This window comes from Sus scrofa, chromosome 12, assembly GCF_000003025.6.
Source record: "Sus scrofa isolate TJ Tabasco breed Duroc chromosome 12, Sscrofa11.1, whole genome shotgun sequence".
Classification (NCBI taxonomy): domain Eukaryota; kingdom Metazoa; phylum Chordata; class Mammalia; order Artiodactyla; family Suidae; genus Sus; species Sus scrofa.
The window spans coordinates 51504911-51524799 of NC_010454.4; the positions used below are offsets into that span (position 1 = coordinate 51504911).

General features: G+C 44.1%; 2 protein-coding genes across 4 annotated transcripts; one reads left to right on the forward strand and one right to left on the reverse strand.

The window, feature by feature from the left end:
* MIS12 (MIS12, kinetochore complex component) lies at positions 466-3427 on the reverse strand. Of its 3 annotated transcripts, none has more exons than XM_021067725.1 (2): positions 3228-3427; positions 466-2437 (listed from the first exon to the last, which is right to left on the reverse strand). In XM_021067725.1, the coding sequence occupies exon 2, from the start codon at positions 2396-2398 to the stop codon at positions 1778-1780; it is 621 nt and encodes a 206-aa protein (XP_020923384.1). In that variant the 5' UTR covers positions 2399-2437; positions 3228-3427; the 3' UTR covers positions 466-1777. The 3 variants fall into 3 exon arrangements, with proteins under 3 accessions (XP_020923384.1, XP_020923386.1, XP_020923385.1); XM_021067727.1 differs by lacking the exon at positions 3228-3427 and adding an exon at positions 2882-3038; XM_021067726.1 differs by lacking the exon at positions 3228-3427 and adding an exon at positions 2854-3038.
* Positions 3228-19889, forward strand: DERL2 (derlin 2). Its single transcript, XM_021067723.1, has 7 exons — positions 3228-3814; positions 4639-4704; positions 7055-7128; positions 8222-8315; positions 9084-9279; positions 9543-9633; positions 16685-19889. Exons 1-7 carry the CDS (start codon positions 3722-3724, stop codon positions 16788-16790), a joined length of 720 nt encoding a protein of 239 aa, XP_020923382.1. The 5' UTR covers positions 3228-3721; the 3' UTR covers positions 16791-19889.

Sequence of the window (19889 nt, forward strand, 5' to 3'; positions counted from 1 at the left end):
ATGAATCCGACTAGGAACCATGAGGTTGTGGGTTCGATCCCTGCCCTCGATCAGTGGGTTAAGGATCCAGCGTTGCCATGAGCTGTGGTGTAGGTCGCAGACGTGGCTCAGGTCCCATGTTGCTGTGGCTGTGGTGTAGGCCACAAGACCTCCTCCTCATCTGTCTCAAATAATCCCTCTATAAAGTCACTTGTTATTGGATTTAGGGCCTACCCAGATAATTCAGGATGATCTCCTTATCTCGAGATCCTTACGTTAATTATAACTGAAAAGACCATTTTCTGAATAAGACACAATCACAGGTTCCAGGCATCGGGACATGGATATACCTGTTGGGGGATCACCATTCAATCCACTAAGAGATTTTAAATAAGCTCCAAATGTATTATCGTTTGAGTAAAAAGTCATACTGAAAAAGGAAGCATAATGTGACATTACATATAGCAGAAAATCACAAATCAAAGCTTTAAATATATACACATTTAATGTAGAAGGCTAGAAAAAAAAGGACTCTTTCATAATAAACATATTCCAGGTAAACACAGGTTTCCTAAACTGATATTTAATTGAAAAAAAAAATTTTTTTTGCTTTTTACGGCTGCACTTGAGACATACAGAGGTTCCCAGGATAGAGGTCAAATCGGAGCTGTAGCCACCAGCCTACACGACAGCCACAGCAACACCAGATTGTTAACCTACTGAGCGAGGCCAGGGATCAAACCTGCGTCCTCATGGATCCTAGTCAGGTCTGTTTCCGCTGTGCCACAAAGGGAACTCCACAAATATTAATGCCTGAAGTTACACTTCTACATAAAGGAGAAACTCCAAATTCTGTTCTTTAGGAAGATGTGGAAGGCAACCATTGCTATTTTTCCCTCTTCCTTGAAGGATCTAACATTTTACATGGATTAGCTACAAAAGGAAATATTAGACTCCACTGAATTTAAGCAAAAGACACAGCTAAAATTTATCACTGAGTATTAAATACTTGACGCTTATGAGTGTGAATAAATAAGTTCATTAAATATTAGGTACAGGACAGATTCCAAAACTAACTGAAGTATGAAAAAAAAATGGTATAAATAACTAATAGTTAATATAAACTTTGCTACTGGGTGTGTTCAAGGCTTTTTCCATGCCAGTGAGACTGCTTCCTTTCTGTTCAGTGTCTTCCACAGCTGGGCTCCAATACAGTAAGCTACCATCACCAAGGCCTTGGTCATGGAAAGAATTTATTTTAGAAACAAAGCAACTTTTTTCTTCTTTCTAAAGGTCATGGTTGTTTTTTTTCTGCTACTTGCTTCAACTAGTGAGAAGAGTTATTGGGCAGGAATAAGCAGTCCATGTTGGCTGTACCAAGTATAGTGGCTGGCTAATAAGGTACCCACTTAACCTTTTTTCATTTGGTCTCATCCAAAGAATAAGTCAAAAAGATCAAGATTATAAAGACTCATGACCAAGGCACAACTTTTACAAGTGTCTCTGAATGGCCAGGGATGGCTTTGCTTCTTCGATCATGCCACCAAATGAGTTTTTTATTGAACTAAGAATCCCTTCCCACCATTTAGAGGCCTCTCTGCACAGATGCTTCAAAGATTAGTTCAGGGTGGTGCACAGATGCCTCAGGAGAGTGAACCAAAAAAGAGGAGGATGTGAAATACAAGAAAGAGTGAAGGAAAATCCCCCCCAAATAAACAGTTCACTATGATAAGAATAGTTATTGATATAAATCCCTTAACATTCCACTTTCTGACAAGCTCCTTTTACTATTGAGAAATTAAGTTATTTTCAGTCTTTTGCCTTCCTTTTCCACATTGTCTCTAATATTCTGTAGTTTTCTGGAGTTCTGGACCAGGAATACCAAGCTTTCCCTAAAATCACTAGTCCCATGGTCTCTGCCAATATTTTCAAGCTCATCAAACAAAGACAATGTTTGTTTGAGTTTGGCCTGAACAATTTTTTGCTCTTCTAGTTCTGCAAGAAGGGCCTGCTTGGTGCATAATTCAGTCTTATACTTCTCCTGTAACTGTTCAATTTCTTTTTGGAGAAGGTGGAATTCTTCCTCACTACAAGGATGCAGCTCCTGAGATTTATCTTCCGGAAGCAAGATGTTTGGGGGAATACGCAAAATCAACTGTAAAAACAGCTGCTCCATCTTGCCAAAAAGGTTATCAAAACGTCCTTTCATGAAGCAAAGAAACTTTTCCGTGCACTTACGAATCTGGACTGGGCTAACTGCACAGTCTGGGATGCCATCCAGCTTCTTCAGAACAACCTGTTCAACAGCCTGCATCACTTCAAACAGGTAGTCTTGAAATGCAATGTAGATCCTAAGCATGCAAGTTTGCGGTGTGAAGCCAAAGAACTGGGCCTCATAGGTCATTGGATCAACAGACATCTTGGCTTATTCTGCTGGTTAATTTTGATTGTGAAAAACCTACAAATGTAAAAAGGAAAAATTTCATTTGTGTTAAAAAAAAAATCATCTGATGAAAGAACAAACCACAGGAGTTCCCGCTGAGCTTTTTTTTTTTTTTTTTCCCCTGCACCGGTGGCTTGCGGAAGTTCCCTAGTTCCCTGGCCAGGAATCGAATCTGCACCACAGCAAAAACCTGAGCCACAGTAGTGACAGGGCCGGATTCTTAACCCGCTAGGCCACCAGAAGTTCCTAAAGTATAATATTCTTATATTTGCCCGCCATCTGACAGTAGCCAGTCTGACTACTATTTGTTCCAACCAAGCCCAGCTTTATCCTTTCCCTCAAGAAAAGATGCCTGGCCAAATATCTTTCGAGGGTCTTTTTAAAGACACTTCCCTGGGGACCCACCCCCTCCACTGAATTCCCATCAGAACCTCTCTTTGGGCACTGAGCAAGTCCTACTCTAGGATATTATTATCACGGCCTATCTTCTCTGCAAGCCTGAGATTTCCTGAGGACCGCATGCGTGGGGCTTAACATCTGCAGGCGAACTCAGAAGGTGTCTAGGACACCTCCGTGAGCAGTTGACGGAACTCCAGAAACTGCGGGGCAGGAACTACTTCCGGCCGGAAGACGGGCTCCCGGCAGGCCCCGCGTCCCCGATGCATGCCGGAACCTTCAGGGTGGAGGTTCGCGGCCCGTGGCGACGCTGCTCCATCAGGCCGCTCTAGCGCCTGGCGATGAGGCCCTACTCAGGGCCGCGCCTTGCCGTTCCTCCTCAGAGAAAACGCAGCTCCCCGGCACTTACCTAGCGACCATGAGGGTGACGACTTCGACCAAATACCGGCTTCCCGCCACCTCCCTTAATCCACCATTTGCTTCCAGAGACAGGTGGTACCGCTAGCTTCCCCAAATTCCGACCGCCGTCTGTCTTGGCGAACCAGAGCAAGGGCAGGATGCCACTTCGGCCTGATTGGCTGGCTGTCGGAGGGGGCCACCTAGACGGGTGACGGAAGAGGGCGGGGCGGGAAAGCTAGCTGTGGCCTGCGGGGATTGGCGGAAGGAACCAATACTCGCTCTCTGCCCCGCGACGTTGATGGGTGGAGAAGCGAGGCGGGGCCGCCGCGGAGATGCAACTCGTGGTTGGCGAATGTGCTGTCCTTCAGGCTCTTGCGATTGGTGACTGGCCGACTGAGTGGCGCTGATTGGACAGCAGTTTAACGGGGCGGGCCCCCCATCCCACCCCGCGGCTGGGACTGACTGGCGGAAGGGGAAGTGGGGGGGCAGGCGGCGGTGGGGAAGATGGCGTACCAGAGCCTCCGGCTGGAGTACCTGCAGATCCCACCGGTCAGCCGCGCCTACACCACCGCCTGTGTTCTCACCACCGCCGCCGTGGTGAGCAGCTGCAGCGCCAGTTTCTCATATTCTGGGCTGGGTGTAACAGGGTCCTTGGGAAACTGGGGTTTGGGCCTCGGGAAAGCTTAGAGGGGCTGGGCTCAAGGGTGGGTGGGAGCTTACAGGGCTCACTCTGGGGCTCGGAATTAGCTTATCCGGGTGCTTATCCAGAGACCCGAGAAGAGTGCTGGTCCATGAGAGGTGAAGGAACAGGACTGCGGATCAGTATCTGAGAGAAAAAGACAGGACCTATAGCAAGTCAGGACTGCGGGAGCCGCCCACCCAGGAAACGTGTCTGAGCACTCTGGCGGTGGCCAGGTAATATTGTGGTGACCAAAGGGAGGAAGGTCCGTTTAGTGGAGAAACATAGACATTGAGAATAGAAAGGTAGAAGTCACTGAGCGGGAAAAGTCTTGAAATAAAGAGAATCTGTAACAGAGGTTGGCTGGAAGCACCCAGCCCTGATGGTGGCAGGGTATTGGTTCTTTTGAGTGAATTTTGTTGCTTCACACAGCTGTTTCAGTTGGTGCCCCTGTGTTGGGCAGATTCGTAGCACCTGGTCTTTCTTGCTCTCAATCTAAGATATCACCACCTACCTCCCATAATTGAAACATCAAACTTTTGTTTTGTGTTAGGTATCGGGGAATTGAAAGAATTGTACCAGTTGTAGAGAATTCTATACCAACTTTGTCCTCCAGCCTCAAATGATTCAGTCTAAGTGACTGAGAGTGGGAAATTGCTAGGCCTACTAAGCTTTTGCTGTAAATGATATTATATGTTGTTTCTGGATTGACTTGCTTGAAGAAGCTCTTTTTCTATTTCAGCAGTTGGAATTGATCACACCTTTTCAGTTGTACTTCAATCCTGAATTAATCTTTAAACACTTTCAGGTATGTAGTTCACTACAACCGTCATTAATATTTCAGTTTTTAAGCTTATTTTCCTTACTTTTTAGTAGTAAATCCTGCTGTACACTTTCTCAAAAAAGAATTCAGTGGAATATTCGATTATAAGTATTGGGTGGGGGAGGCAGCGTTACAAAAAGCAGTGATTCTGCAGCCTGGAACTTTTAATAAAGTCTCAAGCCTCTCATCATGTACCAAATCAGAATCACTAAGGGTAAGAATTAAGAATCTATGTAAGTTCCATGCATGTTTTTTTTTATTTGTTTGTTTGTTTTTGTCTTTTGTCGTTTTAGGGCTGCACCCGTGGCATATGAAGGTTCCCAGGCTAGGGGTCCAGTCGGAGCTGTTGCTGCCAGCCTATACCAGAGCCACAGCAACGCCAGATCTGAGCCGCGTCTGTGACCCACACCACAGGTCACGGCAATTCCGGACCCTTAACCCACTGAGTGAGGCCAGGGATCAAACCCATAACCTCATGGTTCCTTTTGGATTCGTTTCTGCTGCGGCACGACGGGAATTCCCTGTGCATGATTTTGATTTGATGTGTCTAGTCCTTGTATTCAGGAATCACTGATTCGCAGTTAATATTATAGATTGAGAGGAGACTGTCCAGGGCGAGTCTCAGGATGCCTTTACTCATCCACTCACCTGCATGTGGCACACCAATTCAGAAACTCAGTTTTTTTAGTGCCCTGATCCATCTTCCAGGGGTCAGACCATCCTAGCAGAACTCCAGAAGGCCGACATCTAAAACAACATAGCAGTGTATTAGATTACAGTGAGAGAGAGTCCTTTCAAATAATTAGAATGCGGAAAGATGTTTTCCTGTTCGAGGGTGATCGTGTAGGCTAGAGTTGGAGTAAGAGAGACCCAGGCTTAGTAGTTCTGCTTCTATACCTGCTATTGCCTGTCTCACATGAGTTTTGTTCACTTTATACCTGTTGAACTCTAGCTGCCTTTTAAGATGGGCAGCTCTTGTGTAGCCTTCTCAAATGTGTCCTCTCCTTTGTGTCTCTGGAGTATCTATAAATACATTTTTGTATCTCTCCTCTCTTGCACTTACTTATATGCTTGCTTCCTCATTAGGTTAGTATGTAGTCAACAGTCCTGAATTCTTTCAATATTAATAGTTACTAATCCTTGAGAATTTAATGACGCATAAAGCAGTCCTGTGGGGCCTCATCACTGCCTTCTTCCTTCTTTACTCACATGGCCTTCGCTGGGAGCTCTAGCTCCCTCCAGGCATCCAGGGCTCAGTGTTTGCCTGAGGTTAAACTCTTTGTGACAGCATGCATCTGCATTTGGAATGAAGAGTTGTAGGTATGTGTTTCGGCATCTCCCTGTACAAGCTGTGTGTCCTTGGGCAAGTCATTTTAAAATCATCCAGGTCTCTTAGTTTCTGCTTATATGACATGGAGATGGTGGTGCCAGCCTGCTCAGCTCACAGGATAATTAAGATCACGTGAGGTAACAGACTATGGTGAAACACTTTAAACGTTGTGTTCCACCATTGTGAGGAGTATTAGAGTATTCTGTCTTGTTGGGACTTGGCTCTTTGTTCAGACTAGAACTTGAGTATTTGCTTTAGAATTCCTCTTTACTCGGGATGTTTCTGATGGCTAACATAAAAGCATTTCTTAGCAATTGATGTTAGATCCTGCAGCTTTTCTCTGGTATCTTGAGACTACTCATTAAACTGTGATACTGCATACATGAAAGCACTGTTTCCTGTTCTGCAAGTTAACCTAGTCTTTCCATCAAACTCTTTCCATAATTTGTCTTGACCTTATGGTATGGTTTAAAAAAAAAAAAAATTAGGAGTTCCCCTTGTGACTCAGTGGAAACGAATCTGACTAGCATCAGTGAGGATGCTGGTTCGATCCCTGGCCTCACTCAATAAGTTAAGGATCCAGTGTGGCCATGAGCTGTGGTGTAGGTCACAGACACAGCTGGGATCTGATGTTGCTGTGGCTGTGGCGTAGGTCAGCAGCTATAGCTCCAGTTCGACCCCTAGCCTGGGAGCCTCCATATGCTGCAGGTAGCCCTAAAAAGCAAAAAAATAAAAAATAAAATTAAAAATCACAATTTTAAGTTTTCTGTCCTTTTATCCTTTGAAATATCCGAGGGGGTGGTAAAATCCTTCAGATTTTACCTAGAAGCAGCATAAAAATCCACTGTTAGATTGTTCACCTCACTTTTGAGTTCAGAACATAGTATCAGCTACCCATGGCCTTTCAACCATTGTAGTCCTTAGGATGTTTCTGTGTCTTGATATGGAAATGTTTCGTAGTATATTTTACTTATTCTTTCTCTTGACTTTTTTTTCTCTTAACAGATATGGAGGCTAATCACCAATTTTTTATTTTTTGGGCCAGTTGGATTCAATTTTTTATTTAATATGATTTTTCTGTATCCTTTTCTAAGTGGGCTTAGCATAAAAACTTTAGGTTTACTTAGGAAATACAATATTAATTTGAAGCTATAACCCTGTTAATTTTGTTACCATCTTAGTTATAACTTCCTGGGGGTACTGGCTCAGTGATCCACAGAATAATTGGCCAGATAGTAATGTTTTGAGGGTGTTTGTAGGTCACTATTTATTCAAGTGGGAGGTATTTAACCATAAAACATTTACGTTTCTGCCCATAAGCCACTTGCAAATCTGATCAGGGGAGAGCAGAAGTGATTTGAGCCGTACTTAAAAAGTAACACCAGCAGGTACCAAGTGATAAAACACAGCCTGGGAATGGGTTCATGGGGGATGGAGAACATGAGATCTCCTTGGATCTCGGTTGCTGGTTCTACTGGCTGAAAAGGCAGTGTCTGTTGGGCTCGCCATGTTCCAGTTTGTTGCAAGAAGGGAAGAGTTGTGCTCTGGTCAGATGTGATTGGGGCCGCTGAGCAGTGCATTTCTCCTGTACCCTGACCCTCCAGATTAAGAGGGGAGTTGGAGCTCAGCTCATTGGCAGTAGACAGAGGGCCTTGTAGGGTGACAGGCTTCCTGGCCTAGGATGGATTCCTGTGTCTTCTCTATGGTATATCGTTCTGGTAAGTTTCTTATTAAATGTTTTCATTGTCATGCCACCTTATTGACTGAGGTATGGAAATGCTTATCCACTTGGCCTGAAAAAGGGGATTATTACATGAGCCTCCTTGATGGGCATTTCCTCCCAGTTAGGTTGTGGAAAAGCAAGGATGCTGTGGATTATGCTATGGCTGAACATGGGAAGGACAGTACAGCCATGAGAAGGTGTCGTAGGTCATGGGAAGCATGTCTCTGTGGTGCCTGGCTCAGGTCCCCAACCAGGAAGAGTTTCTATAAAATAAGGAGGTAGTCTCCTCTTCACCGTGCCTAAAGCGCCCGGCCAAAGAGAAGGAGCCGTACCACCACTCATGAAGATTCTTACAGACAACGCGGAGTCCAAGTGCATTTGAGGGATCCCTTAAATTTTACTTTCTTCCTATTTGTGTGCTTAAACATTTTCTTAACTTGGAACTTAAGGTATCGGTACTGTCGAATGCTAGAAGAAGGCTCTTTCCGAGGTCGGACAGCAGACTTTGTATTTATGTTCCTTTTTGGTGGATTCTTAATGACTGTATCCTTCAACAAATAGAACAAATGCAGGAAAAGATTAAAGAATACCCTCTCTCTTCCTAGAGCTTTTCATCTGTCTCCCGGAACTCACTAGATACTCGGAATGAAGAGATAAAAGTAGACACCCCAGAGTTTAGCTTCAGGCTCCTACCGTTTATTTTGCAGCACACTTTATGTGACAGCTTTCTAAGCCTAGAGGTTGGACAGGGAAACTTTTCTACTGTGAGCAAGTCAGAGAACATTTAACCCAGGTGGGTTACTCTTAAGTATCTTAGATGTATTCTGGTCAATGGGTGTACATCATTTATTTTTAAACTCGAGTTGGTCAGACATTTATGTGGTCATTCATCAAAACAGGTAAATTATTTTTTAAAAAAAAAAAAAAGAATTATCATCTAAGCACGAGACTTGACTGTAGCACTACCTGACAAGATGGTTTTGCTCCAGCTGGCTTTATTCAGCTCTGGAAAGGTCCTCGTGGTGAAAGTATTACTGACCAAGGAATTAACACATGTTCCAAAGAGGCAAGGGCTTCATGAAGGCAGACACTTAATTTGAAGTAGCAACAGTCCCAGTGATGTGACCTAAACAGGTTTTTGCCTGACGGCTCTGGGTAATTACTTTCGGGCTTTTTTTTCTCTCCTAAATTTGTAACCACTGCTCGCCTTTCCCAATTCAGACTTCTGTTAGAACACAATCCTTAGTTCTCTTGCCCAGTCTTCCCTATTATCCTTTTAATATTGCTGTTTTCCTTAATGCCAACTGCTAGCTTTTTGGTTTGTTTGTGAGCTTAGTGTTCTTGGGCCAGGCCTTTACAATCATGCTTGTCTACGTGTGGAGCCGAAGGAACCCATATGTCCGCATGAACTTCTTCGGCCTTCTCAATTTCCAGGCCCCCTTTCTACCCTGGGTGCTCATGGGCTTTTCCTTGTTGTTGGGGAACTCAATCATTGTGGACCTCTTGGGTAAGAGTCTTAGCACTACTTTTCCTATTATTTATTTGGCAAATGTATTATGTCACTATTTTTCATGTTTATTCTGTCTGGCCTTCCTACATAGCCATTATAGGATTATTTGCTAGTTATAATCAAGACTATAATATTTGTTTTCAAACTTTTAATAAGTATATTGACATTTCTTCCTAAATAGAGGCTATTTATGTTCGTAGAGCCACCTGCAATCGAACTTCTAATCCTCTCCATCATCCTTTATTTCTGGTTGACCGTAGGTATTGCAGTTGGACACATATATTTTTTCTTGGAAGATGTATTTCCCAATCAGCCTGGCGGAATACGAATTCTGAAAACACCATCTATTCTGTGAGTAGTTAACACCAGGTCACGTGTTCCTTAACAGATTAAACCGGGGCAGGGTCCATGATATGTTTTCTCGGGGCTCCCACAGCTGCTGGCACACATAGTTCAGGCCGGTAAATATTTGCAGATTGAGCAGTCTGGAGGAGCTTTTGGATTGTGTGGGAGCACAGGGTGCCAGAGTTGTGGCAGGAGGCCCAGGGTGTCCTGAGGGTGACTTGTAATTGCCGTCCCAGGTGGCCACCAGCCCCTCCTGTCCACGGAGGATCCTGCTGGCTTCATGAAGGCTGCTGTCTGAGCTTGGAGAGGAGGCTTTCTGCAGGTGGCAGGTCTCGGCTTCCCAGCAGGTGGTAGAGATAAGCCGTGGAGTGGAGTGGCAATACTTCGGGGCTGGAAACCAGACCTAGGCTGTGTGTTCTGTCAACCGGCCACGTGATTTTAAGCAAGGCCCTTCTCCTTTTTCTGCACCTCAGTTTCCTGAGGGACAGTACCCGGACTTAGATGACCTCCTTCTATGCCAGGATTTTGTGTCCGTGGGATATACTACATTAAAAAGGGCTCACGTGAGGAATAAAATGTGAGTTTTTGTTCTAAAATGTTGGTTGCAGTGTAGCAAAGCCAACAGGTGAAAGTAAAATCCTCCGTAATCCCACCCCTTAGATATAACACGGCTGCCATTGTTAGGTCTTTTATGCGTATTTGTCAGTCTTTCACTGTCTGTGTACTTCTTCTCCCCCCTTTTTGGCGGTCTCGCGGCATGTGGAGCTCCCGGCCAGCGATCAGATCCCAGCCACAGTTGTGATCTAGGTCACAGCTGCGGCATTGCTGGATCCTTAACACCTGGCACTGGGCTGGGGGTCAAACCTGCATCCCGGTGGTCCAGAGACACTGCCTGCTTCTCGAGTCCCTTCCTGATGGACATGGTCAGCCTTCTTGCTCTTCCTCCCGTGATTGGAGTGGTGAACATCGTGTAGTTGTGAACCTCCTTGTCGTTACACATTTGTACAGCACGTGTAACACGTCCTTCGCACACAGCTGTGATGTTTTTTCAAAGGACAAATACCTACAAGTGAAATTGCCATTGGGTTTATTACCACATAGCCATTCGGCATGGGTGTGGAGCTTTTCATTTCCACCAGCAACGTCTGAGTGTCCGTTTCCCCACATCTTTGTCAAGTGTGGGAGGTGAAGCATTTAACCTTTCCTGGTTTGATAAATGTAAGGTGATGTCCCATTGTTCTCTATGAATTTTCTTTTTCTAAGATTCTGAAACAGTTTCACATTTGCAGAAAATTACAAATCAGTTCAAAGGACTTTTTTTCCCCTTAACTATGCAAAAGTGAATTTTCATTCTAATGCCCCATGACCCTCTGTAATGTGTATTTTTTATAAATAAGGACATTCTTCTACATAGTCAATAAACTGGAAATAAACATGAATCCTCAGACCCAATTCCCCTGATAATGTTCTTTTTATTTTTTTAATTGTGTGGCCAGACTTGCAACATATGACAGTTCCCAGGCCAAGCCGAATCCATGCCACAGCTGCGACCTATATCGCTGCTGTGGCGACACCGGATTCTTTAACCCACTGCACTGGGCGGGGATTGAACCCGCACCTCTGCAGCAACCCGAGCTGCTGAAGTCAGAGTCTTAACCTACTGTGCCATGGTGGGAACTCCTGATAATGTTCTTTATGTGGAAGAATCCGCTCCGATTCCGGTGTTGCTCTTTGTTTTTTTTTGTTGTTGTTGTTGTTTTTTTTTTTTTTGTCTTTTTTTTTTTGCCTTTTCTAAGGCTGCTCCTGTGACATATGGAGGTTCCCAGGTTAGGGGTTGAATCTGAGCTATGGCCGCTGGCCTACGCCAGAGCCAGAGCAACGCAGGATCCGAGCTACGTCTGCAGCCTACACCACAGCTCACAGCAACACCAGATCCTTAACCCACCGAGCAAGGCCAGGGATGGAACCCACAACCTCATGGTTCCTAGTCAGATTCATTAACCACTGCGCCACGACGGGAACTCCCGGTGTTGCTCTTTGTTATCACATCTCTTTAGCCTCCTTCAGTTTGGAGCAGCTCCTCAGCTTTACCTTGACTTTGGTGACATTGACGTTTTTGAAGATTATGAGTCCATTTTGTAGAATCCCTCTCAGTTTGGGTTTGCCTAGTGTTCCCTCACATTTAGGTGGCAGGTTTTGCATCTGTGGCCGGACCAGCAGAAGTGTACTGTGCTCTTCCAATTGCAGCTTACCAGCACAGGATTTCAATTTGCCGAATTTGCCAAAGTGGTGGTAATCACCTTGATTACTGGATTAAGTTCTCCACGGGCCTTCTCCACCATTTACATTTTTCCATGTGTAATTGTTTTGTGGGGAGGTACTTTGAGACGACGTAAAAACATCCTTTTTCTTATCAAATTTGAATTCATTTATATCTGCATAAATCCGTGCTTTCGTATTTTATTCGTAGACTATAATCTCTTCTTATCATTACATAGTTTGATGTCTGTATTGTCCCAGATTTGGCCAAGGGGAACCCCATCAAACTAGCCTCAAGGTACTTTTTGTTTCTTTTTCTTTTTTTTTTTTTTTTTTTGTCTTTTTGCCATTTCTTGGGCCGCTCCCTCGGCATATGGAGGCTCCCAGGCTAGGGATTGAATCAGAGCTGTACGCCAGAGCCACAGCAACACTGGATCTGAGCTGCATCTGCAACCTACACCACAGCTCACGGCAACGCCGGATCCTTAACCCACTGAACAAGGCCAGGGATTGAACCCGCAACCTCATGGTTCTTAGTCGGATTCGTTAACCACTGAGCCATGATGGGAACTCCTCAAAGTACTTTTCAACATATGCCCACTTTGTTTGTTTTTAAACTAATATATTACTCTTTGGCCCAACAAGATATTCCAGGCCTACCTTGTGCTCTCCTTGACCCAGTCCTAGAATCAGCTATTTCTTCAAGGAACTGTAGTTCATTTTTAGTGGAGAATGGTATTTGGAAGCCAAGGTTTGGGTGCCCGATGAGCTCCTTGCTTTTGGAGTTTTACCACTCCCAGCTCCAGAGCCATGGGAGTTTTATGTACATACATGAGTGTGTACACATCTATGTTTTCAGATCTTTGTAGTTTTATTTTTTTATTTTTTCATTTTTTGATGCAAGAAGTAACTATTTTTTTTTCTTTTTCTAGGACCGCTTCTGGCGGCATATGGAGGTTCCCAGGCTAGGGGTCTAATCAGAGCTGTAGCCAGAGCCGTAGCAATGCGGGATCCAAGCTGCAACCTATACCACAGCTCATGGCAATGTCAGATCCTTAACCCACTGAGCAAGGTCAGGGATCGAACCTGCAACCTCATGGTTCCTAGTCGGATTCATTAACCACTGAGCCACTACGGGAACTCCTATTTTTTATTTTTTTATTACTCAGTGAATTTATTAAATTTATAGTTGTACAGTGATCATCACAATCCAATTTCACAGGATTTCCATCCCACACCCCCAGCGCATCCCCCCACCCCCCAAACTGTCTCCTTTGGAGACCATAAGTTTTTCAAAGTCTGTGAGTCAGTATCTATTCTGCTAAGAAGTTCATTCTGTCCTTTTTTCAGATTCCACATGTCAGTGATAGCATTTGATGTTGGTGTCTCATTGTCTGACTGACTTCACTTAACATGGTAATTTCTAGGTCCATCCATGTTGCTAAAAATGCCAGTATTTCATTCCTTTTAGTGGCTGAGTAATATTCCACTGTGTATATGTACCACATCTTCTTGATCCATTCTTCTGTCAATGGACATTTAGGTTGTTTCCATGTCTTGGCTATTGTAAATAGTGCTACAATGAACATTGGAGTACATGTGTCTTTGCGAGTCATGGTTTTCTCTGGAGAGATGCCCAGGAGTGGGATTGCTGGATCAAATGGGAGTTCTATTTTCAGTTTTCTGAGGCATCTCCATACTGCTTTCCACAGTGGTTGCACCAATTTACAATCCCACCAACAGTGTAATAGGGTTCCTTTTCCTCCACACCCTCTCCAGCACTTACTGTTGGTAGACTTTTGGATGATGGCCCTTCTGGCTGGTGTAAGGTGGTACCTCAGAGTGGTTTTGATTTGCATCTCTCTAATAATGAGTGATGTTGAACATCTTTTCACGTGTTTTTTGGCCATCTGTATGTCTTCTCTGGAGCATTGTCTGTTTAGATAGATCTTTGTAGTTTTAAAACATGGGTTTACACTGATATTTCCACCTCTTTTATAACTCCACATGACTCATTCTAGTTTTTTTCCTTTCTGTATTTTTCCTCCGATATTTAATTATGAAAATTTCCAGGAGTTCCCCCTGTGGCTCAGAGGGTTACTAGCCCAACTAGTATCCGTGAGGACTCGGGTTCAATCCCCATCCCCTGCTCAGTAGGTTAAGGATCTGGCGTTGCTGTGAGCTGTGGTGTAGGCCGACAGCTGTAGCTCCAATTTGACCCCTAGCCTGGGAACTTCCCTGTGCTGCAGGTGTGGCCCTAAAAGGCCAAAAAAAAAAAAAAAAAAAAATTCCAAACTTACAGAAAAGTAGAAAAAATTATGCAGTCACAATTACCCACTACATTTTACAATTAATATTTTACTCTGCTTGCTTTTTGTATGTCCATCTTTCCCTCCATCCATCTTTCCATTCCAGTATACTCAATTCTCGTAACTATTTTAGAATGTGTATCACTAACTAGAGCTCTTTGTATGCAACAAAATACACAGATCTCAAGTGTGTCAACTAACAGGTGTTCATAAGTGCACGTCTCTGTAAGCCAAACCCTGTGGAGATGAGGAAATTGCCGTTAGCCAGACAGTTCCCTCAAGTCCCTTCCCTGTCAGTCTTGCCCCCATCCCCCAGGAAACAGTCACTACCCGACTTTGTCCCTCCGCAGAGTAGCTCCACGCGTTCTACAGCTTCACAAGTGGAATCGTACGGGGTGTATGTGTACTCCTCTGGATAAGGCCTCTTTCATTCAACATTATGTATTTCTGAAACTCATCTACATTGTGGCACGTGTCAGGAATTTTTTCCCTTTTTTTGTTTGTTTCGGGTTTTTTTGTTCTCGTTGGCTGCCCTGCACATACGGAGTTCTTGGACCAGGGATCAGATCTGAGCCGCAGTTGTGTTAACCCCTTGTGCCGGGCCAGGGATTGAGAGGACACTTCTTCAATGGTTAATTCTTTAAGGAGATGTTGAGTGACCATATAGTGGTATTTTAAAAGTCTTCCGGACATTGCTGTCCCTTCCTATGCTCTGCCTAATTTTTCTTGGAATAACTCGTTGATTTTTTTAAAATTTTAATTGTAGTAAGATACACATAAAATGTATCATCTTAGACATTTTGAGCATACCTTTCAGTGGCGGTCAGTCCATTCACATTGTGCTTCTCTCACCACCGTCCATCCGTAGAACGCTGCGTATTACAAAACCCAAAGTCCATACCCATTAAATGATGACTTCCTATTCCTTCCCACCCCCCGCACCCCAGCCCCTGTCGACCCCCATTTCTACCACCGTTCTTCTTTCTTTCTCCATGAAGTCTGGGTATCTCAAATAATTGGACACATGCAGTACTTGCCCTTTTCTGACTGGCTGATTTCACTAAGCACAGTGTCTTCAAGTTTCATCCATGTATGTATATGTAATATACAGGATTTACTTACTTTTTTTGTAATATGTGTCAGGATTTACTTACTTTTTTTCTTTTTGTCTTTTTAGGGCTGCACCTGCAGCATATGCAAGTTCCCAGGCTAGGGGTCAAATCGGAGCTGCAGCTGCCGGCCTACACCACAGGCACAGCAACACCAGATCCAAGCCGTGTCTGCGACCTACACCACAGCTCACGGCAACACCGGATCCTTAACCCACTGAGGGAAGCCAGGGATTGAGCCTGAATCCTCATGGATACTAGTCGGGTTTGTTACTGCTGAGCCACCACAGTAACTCCAGGATTTACTTTGTTTTTAAGGCTGAATAATCCTCCATTGTATATATATACCATTTTACTTATCCATTCATCTCTCCGTGGCTGTTTGGGTGGAACTTGTTTGCAGAGAGACATTCTTGATAGAGTTAATGGAAGTCAGGTTACAAAACAGGTGGTGTGAGCTCACTGTATAAAAGGTCTGGAAGAATATTGAAAATATCAACATAATTATCTTGGATTTAGCATGTTTTACTCATATATATTTTCTGTTTTCTCTACAATTAATGTGTATTGCCTTTTTTTTTTTTTTTTTTTGCCTTTTCTTGAGCCACTCCAGCGGCGTATGGAGGTTCCCAGGCTAGGGGTCTAATCAGAGCTGAAGCCACTAGCCTATGCCAGAGCCACAGCGACATGGGATCATACGCAAGTTCCCAGGCTAGGGGTCAAATCGGAGCTGCAGCTGCCGGCCTACACCACAGCCACAGCAACACCAGATCCAAGCCGTGTCTGTGACCCACACCACAGCTCACAGCAACACTGGATCCTTAACCCACTGAGCAAGGCCAGGGATTGAACCCGAAACCTCATGGTTCCTAGTCGGATTCATTAACCACTGTGCCACAATAGGAACTCCAGATGTGTGTTGCTTTTATAGGAAAAATTAGTAAAGGAGGTAAATGTGAAATAATTACAGAGACATTAAAGATATGATAACTGGGAGTTCCCCTTGTGGTGCAGCAGAAACGAATACGACTAGGAACCATGAGATTGTGGGTTCTACCCCTGGCCTCGCTCAGCAGGGTAAGGATCCGGCATTGCCGTGAGCTGCAGTATAGGTTGCAGACGCAGCTTGGATCTGGCATTGCTGTGGCTGTGGTGTAGGCCAGCAGCTGTAGCTCCAATTCGACCCCTAGCCTGGGAATCTCCATGTGCCTCGAGTGCGGCCCTAAAAAGCAAAAAAAAAGACAAAATATGATAACTGTTTCATTGGTAGGCAGGTAATGCTTGTGCATTGGTGGAAACCCCAGGGCCTCTTTTTGATCTTAGGGTATTTGGGGCCTAAGATGTCTCCGGGTGTAAATTTATCTGTCGCCTGTCTTTTAGGAAGGCTATTTTTGATACACCAGATGAAGATCCAAATTACAATCCACTACCTGAAGAGCGGCCGGGAGGCTTCGCCTGGGGCGAGGGCCAGCGCCTCGGCGGTTAAAGTGGCAGTGCCAATGACGAGACCCAGCTGGGAAGGACTCAGAGACGTACCCACTGGGATTCTTTTATCCTTTGTGTTGCAAAAGCGTGGACATTTTTGACAGCTTGACAAGATTTTAACTCCAGAAGCACTTTATGAAATGACACACTGATTCATCCAGAAGACATTTCCAGCATTTTGCCAGTGGTTCCTCACTACCCTGGCCCTGAAAGTGTAATCTCTTGGAGCCAAAAAACTGGAGAAACAAATACCCTGCCGCCTCTAAGGAACAGGTACTCGAGTCCTTGAGTTCAGCGGTAATGGGCAGAGGTCTTTTCTTCCTCCTCCTCCTCGTTGATAGACGAGGCCATGGTGTAAATGGAAGTTTCAGAGAGGACAAAATAAAACTGAATTCCATCTCTCTCTCACTGAATTAAAGCTTTTGTGTGTGATCTTTTAAATTACCACCGTGTCTTCTAGCTCTCCTGCGTAGGTCTGAGCTGAGAGCAGTTTCCATGTCCACTCCTCCGGTGGCTTCACAGCTTACGACTGGATTTCAAGATCAGAAGCACGTGGCTGAGACGCTGTGGCTACAGACACCTCTTACCAACTCAGAATGCCAGCTCCAGTAGGAAGAAGATTGGTTATGGTGGTCCAGATAGTTTGCTCTCCGGCTGGGCTTTACAAAAACTTCAAGTTGTCAGACAACGTGAGAAAAAAAGGGTCGGGTGGCTCTCAGAGCAGGAATTGAGCTGTAGGAGAGTCAGGTGGGCGTGAAGCAAAGGCAGCGTCTCATTTATTGACCCTGCTTGAATTTCTCCACTCGAAAGTATCGAGGGAAAGGCAGGTCGTTTCGGAAAACAGAAAGATCTTTATACCTGGAGACAAGTTAGCATGTTGACTTTGGAGCCAGATGAACAGGCACCATCAGGCAGGCATACATTTCTCCTGGGTCTCTGGCTGATAAACATTTGTCATGCGCTTCGTGAAAAGCCAAGAAGCTTTCAGAGTCCAGCACGTGGTTCACCTTCCCAATCAAGTAGTAACCAAACAGGGTCCACAGACGTTTGCACTTAGTGCCAGTGGCTCAGTCAATACTTACCCAGAATTCACTTCCCTGGGACCTAGCATGTTTTCCATCACACTGCCTACGTAATTCAGAGGAATAGAGCAGACACCCCCAGGAAAGAGGTGAATTCCGATGGTTTTTTTATAGACATTTCCCACATAGTTCCAGCTTGATTAAGTGGTTGTTCTCTAGAGTGTAAGATTTTCCTCAGAAAGATGAACGTGTGATTTAGAGTAAATGTGATAAAGATCCTAAATGGGAGTTTTCAGATTGTAAAGTGAGAAATATTTTAATATCTTTACATGAAATACATACAAGTAATAGAATTTAATGTAAGTACATGCTGCTAGTCAGTAACTTTGAATATCACTGTTGCGGTTTTATGGTACATGGGTTAATGGGACTGCTTTTTTTTCTAAGTGGTTTAAAAAAAAAATCTTTAAATGCCAATCTTAGAATGTATAATCCTTATGGGATTCTTCAGTTTTGTCTTTAAGAAAGCTTGAGTTTAATTAGGTTTTTTAAAACTGTTTGGGAGCTAGAAATAGGTTTCTATTTGTTCTATTTGTTTTCCCTTAGTTAACTTGGAGTTAACCAATTCATGGAATTTTTGTGGTCAGATTTTAATCCTAAAATCTCTTCACTGGCTGTTCATTTAAGTAGGGAATGTCTGAACATATTAATGACTGGGTAGAACAGGAAACACATTTGGAACTTATGGTCCGAACACAGGGGATTTGGGTCTCTGATTTTACGGGATGAGATTTGCTGGTGGCAGGATGCCAGGCTGTGCTACTACACTGTGTCCCAGGCAGTGGTCACTGGCCTCCTGATCTGTGTGGCCAGTCCCTCTACCACCCTCCCTGGCCTTGTGTTGCTCAGGAGGCCACCTAGGCTCGCCTGGGCATAGGGGAAAGTTCTCACTTCTTCCCTGGCGTACCTCTCAATCTTGTTCTTCCAAAATACTCTTCCTTTTCTTAATGCAAGTCACCTGAAAAGTGGTATTTGCTACCTGGAATTTTTTGACCAATTTACATGACATACATAGAATTTAAGGGTCTCCCGGATTCTACCAATAATACTGAAAAGCACACCTGCCTAAGGCAAAGCTTTTGTTGTTGTTGTAGAAATATATACGTTCATTTAAAAAAAAATTAAAAATGGACGTGCAAATTTCATCTCCATAGGAGATACACTTTATACATTTTGGTATGTGTGTGGTTTTTTTCCCACTATGGATTTCTCTTTGTTTCTCTCTTCCATTTGTTCTTTTCCTGGGTTACTCCTATATGTCCTAATAATCTTTCATGCCTCTTGTGTAGTTTCTCTAAGCAGAGAGCACCCAAGTCCTGGATATGGGTAATACAATGTTCACTCTGTCTCTGGGGCCTACCTATGAAAAGTAGGAACTATTGGCATGTTGGGTAAGGGCTTGCTAGAATTGTCATCTATCCTTGATAGTCTGCGTTTTATGTCATGGCTGTGTTTTCCCTTGACAGGTAAGTGCCATTTGTGTTGTTAGCCGCAATACTGCCATCATTTTCCATGATCTGTGGGGTGTCCCCTAAACTACTTACATATTTCATTAAGTCTGCATTAACTGTGTTGAACTTTGTGTAGTCAAGTCACTTCTCTGCTCAGAAATCCACACTAACTTCTTAGTAAGCCCCCATATCAAATGCGTACTTTTGGTCTTTCTCTGAATGTTGCTTCCTCTTCCACCTAACGAAGACCTCAGTTTAATTCTCTTCAGTCCTTCAAGACCTGGCCCCATTCCTGGCTTCTCAAGAAACCTGGACTCTAGGGCCTGCTTCATTGTCTATCTTCTTCGAGTCCTATTACAATTTTGAGTCTGTACAACATACTCTTACACCAAATGACACGTTGTATTGTTCGGAGCTGGTACCTGTATGTTAGTCTTGTCTCCTTCATGAGAATGTAAGCTCCTTACGGGCAGGGACCATGTCTTAAATTTTTGTATCCACCACAGTGCCTAGCACAGTGCTTGGCACATGGGTGCTGAATAAATACTTTGTTTATTGATCAGCAAA

Excerpts from the sequence above, each read along its gene's own strand:
- MIS12 (XM_021067725.1), bottom strand. The coding sequence starts at position 2,398 with ATGTCTGTTGATCCAATGACCTATGAGGCCCAGTTCTTTGGCTTCACA.
- DERL2 (XM_021067723.1), top strand. The coding sequence starts at position 3,722 with ATGGCGTACCAGAGCCTCCGGCTGGAGTACCTGCAGATCCCACCGGTC. Across the intron at positions 8,316-9,083 it reads TTGGTGGATTCTTAATGACT|CTTTTTGGTTTGTTTGTGAG; the intron begins GTATCCTTCAAC and ends GCCAACTGCTAG. Across the intron at positions 9,634-16,684 it reads CTGAAAACACCATCTATTCT|GAAGGCTATTTTTGATACAC; the intron begins GTGAGTAGTTAA and ends CCTGTCTTTTAG.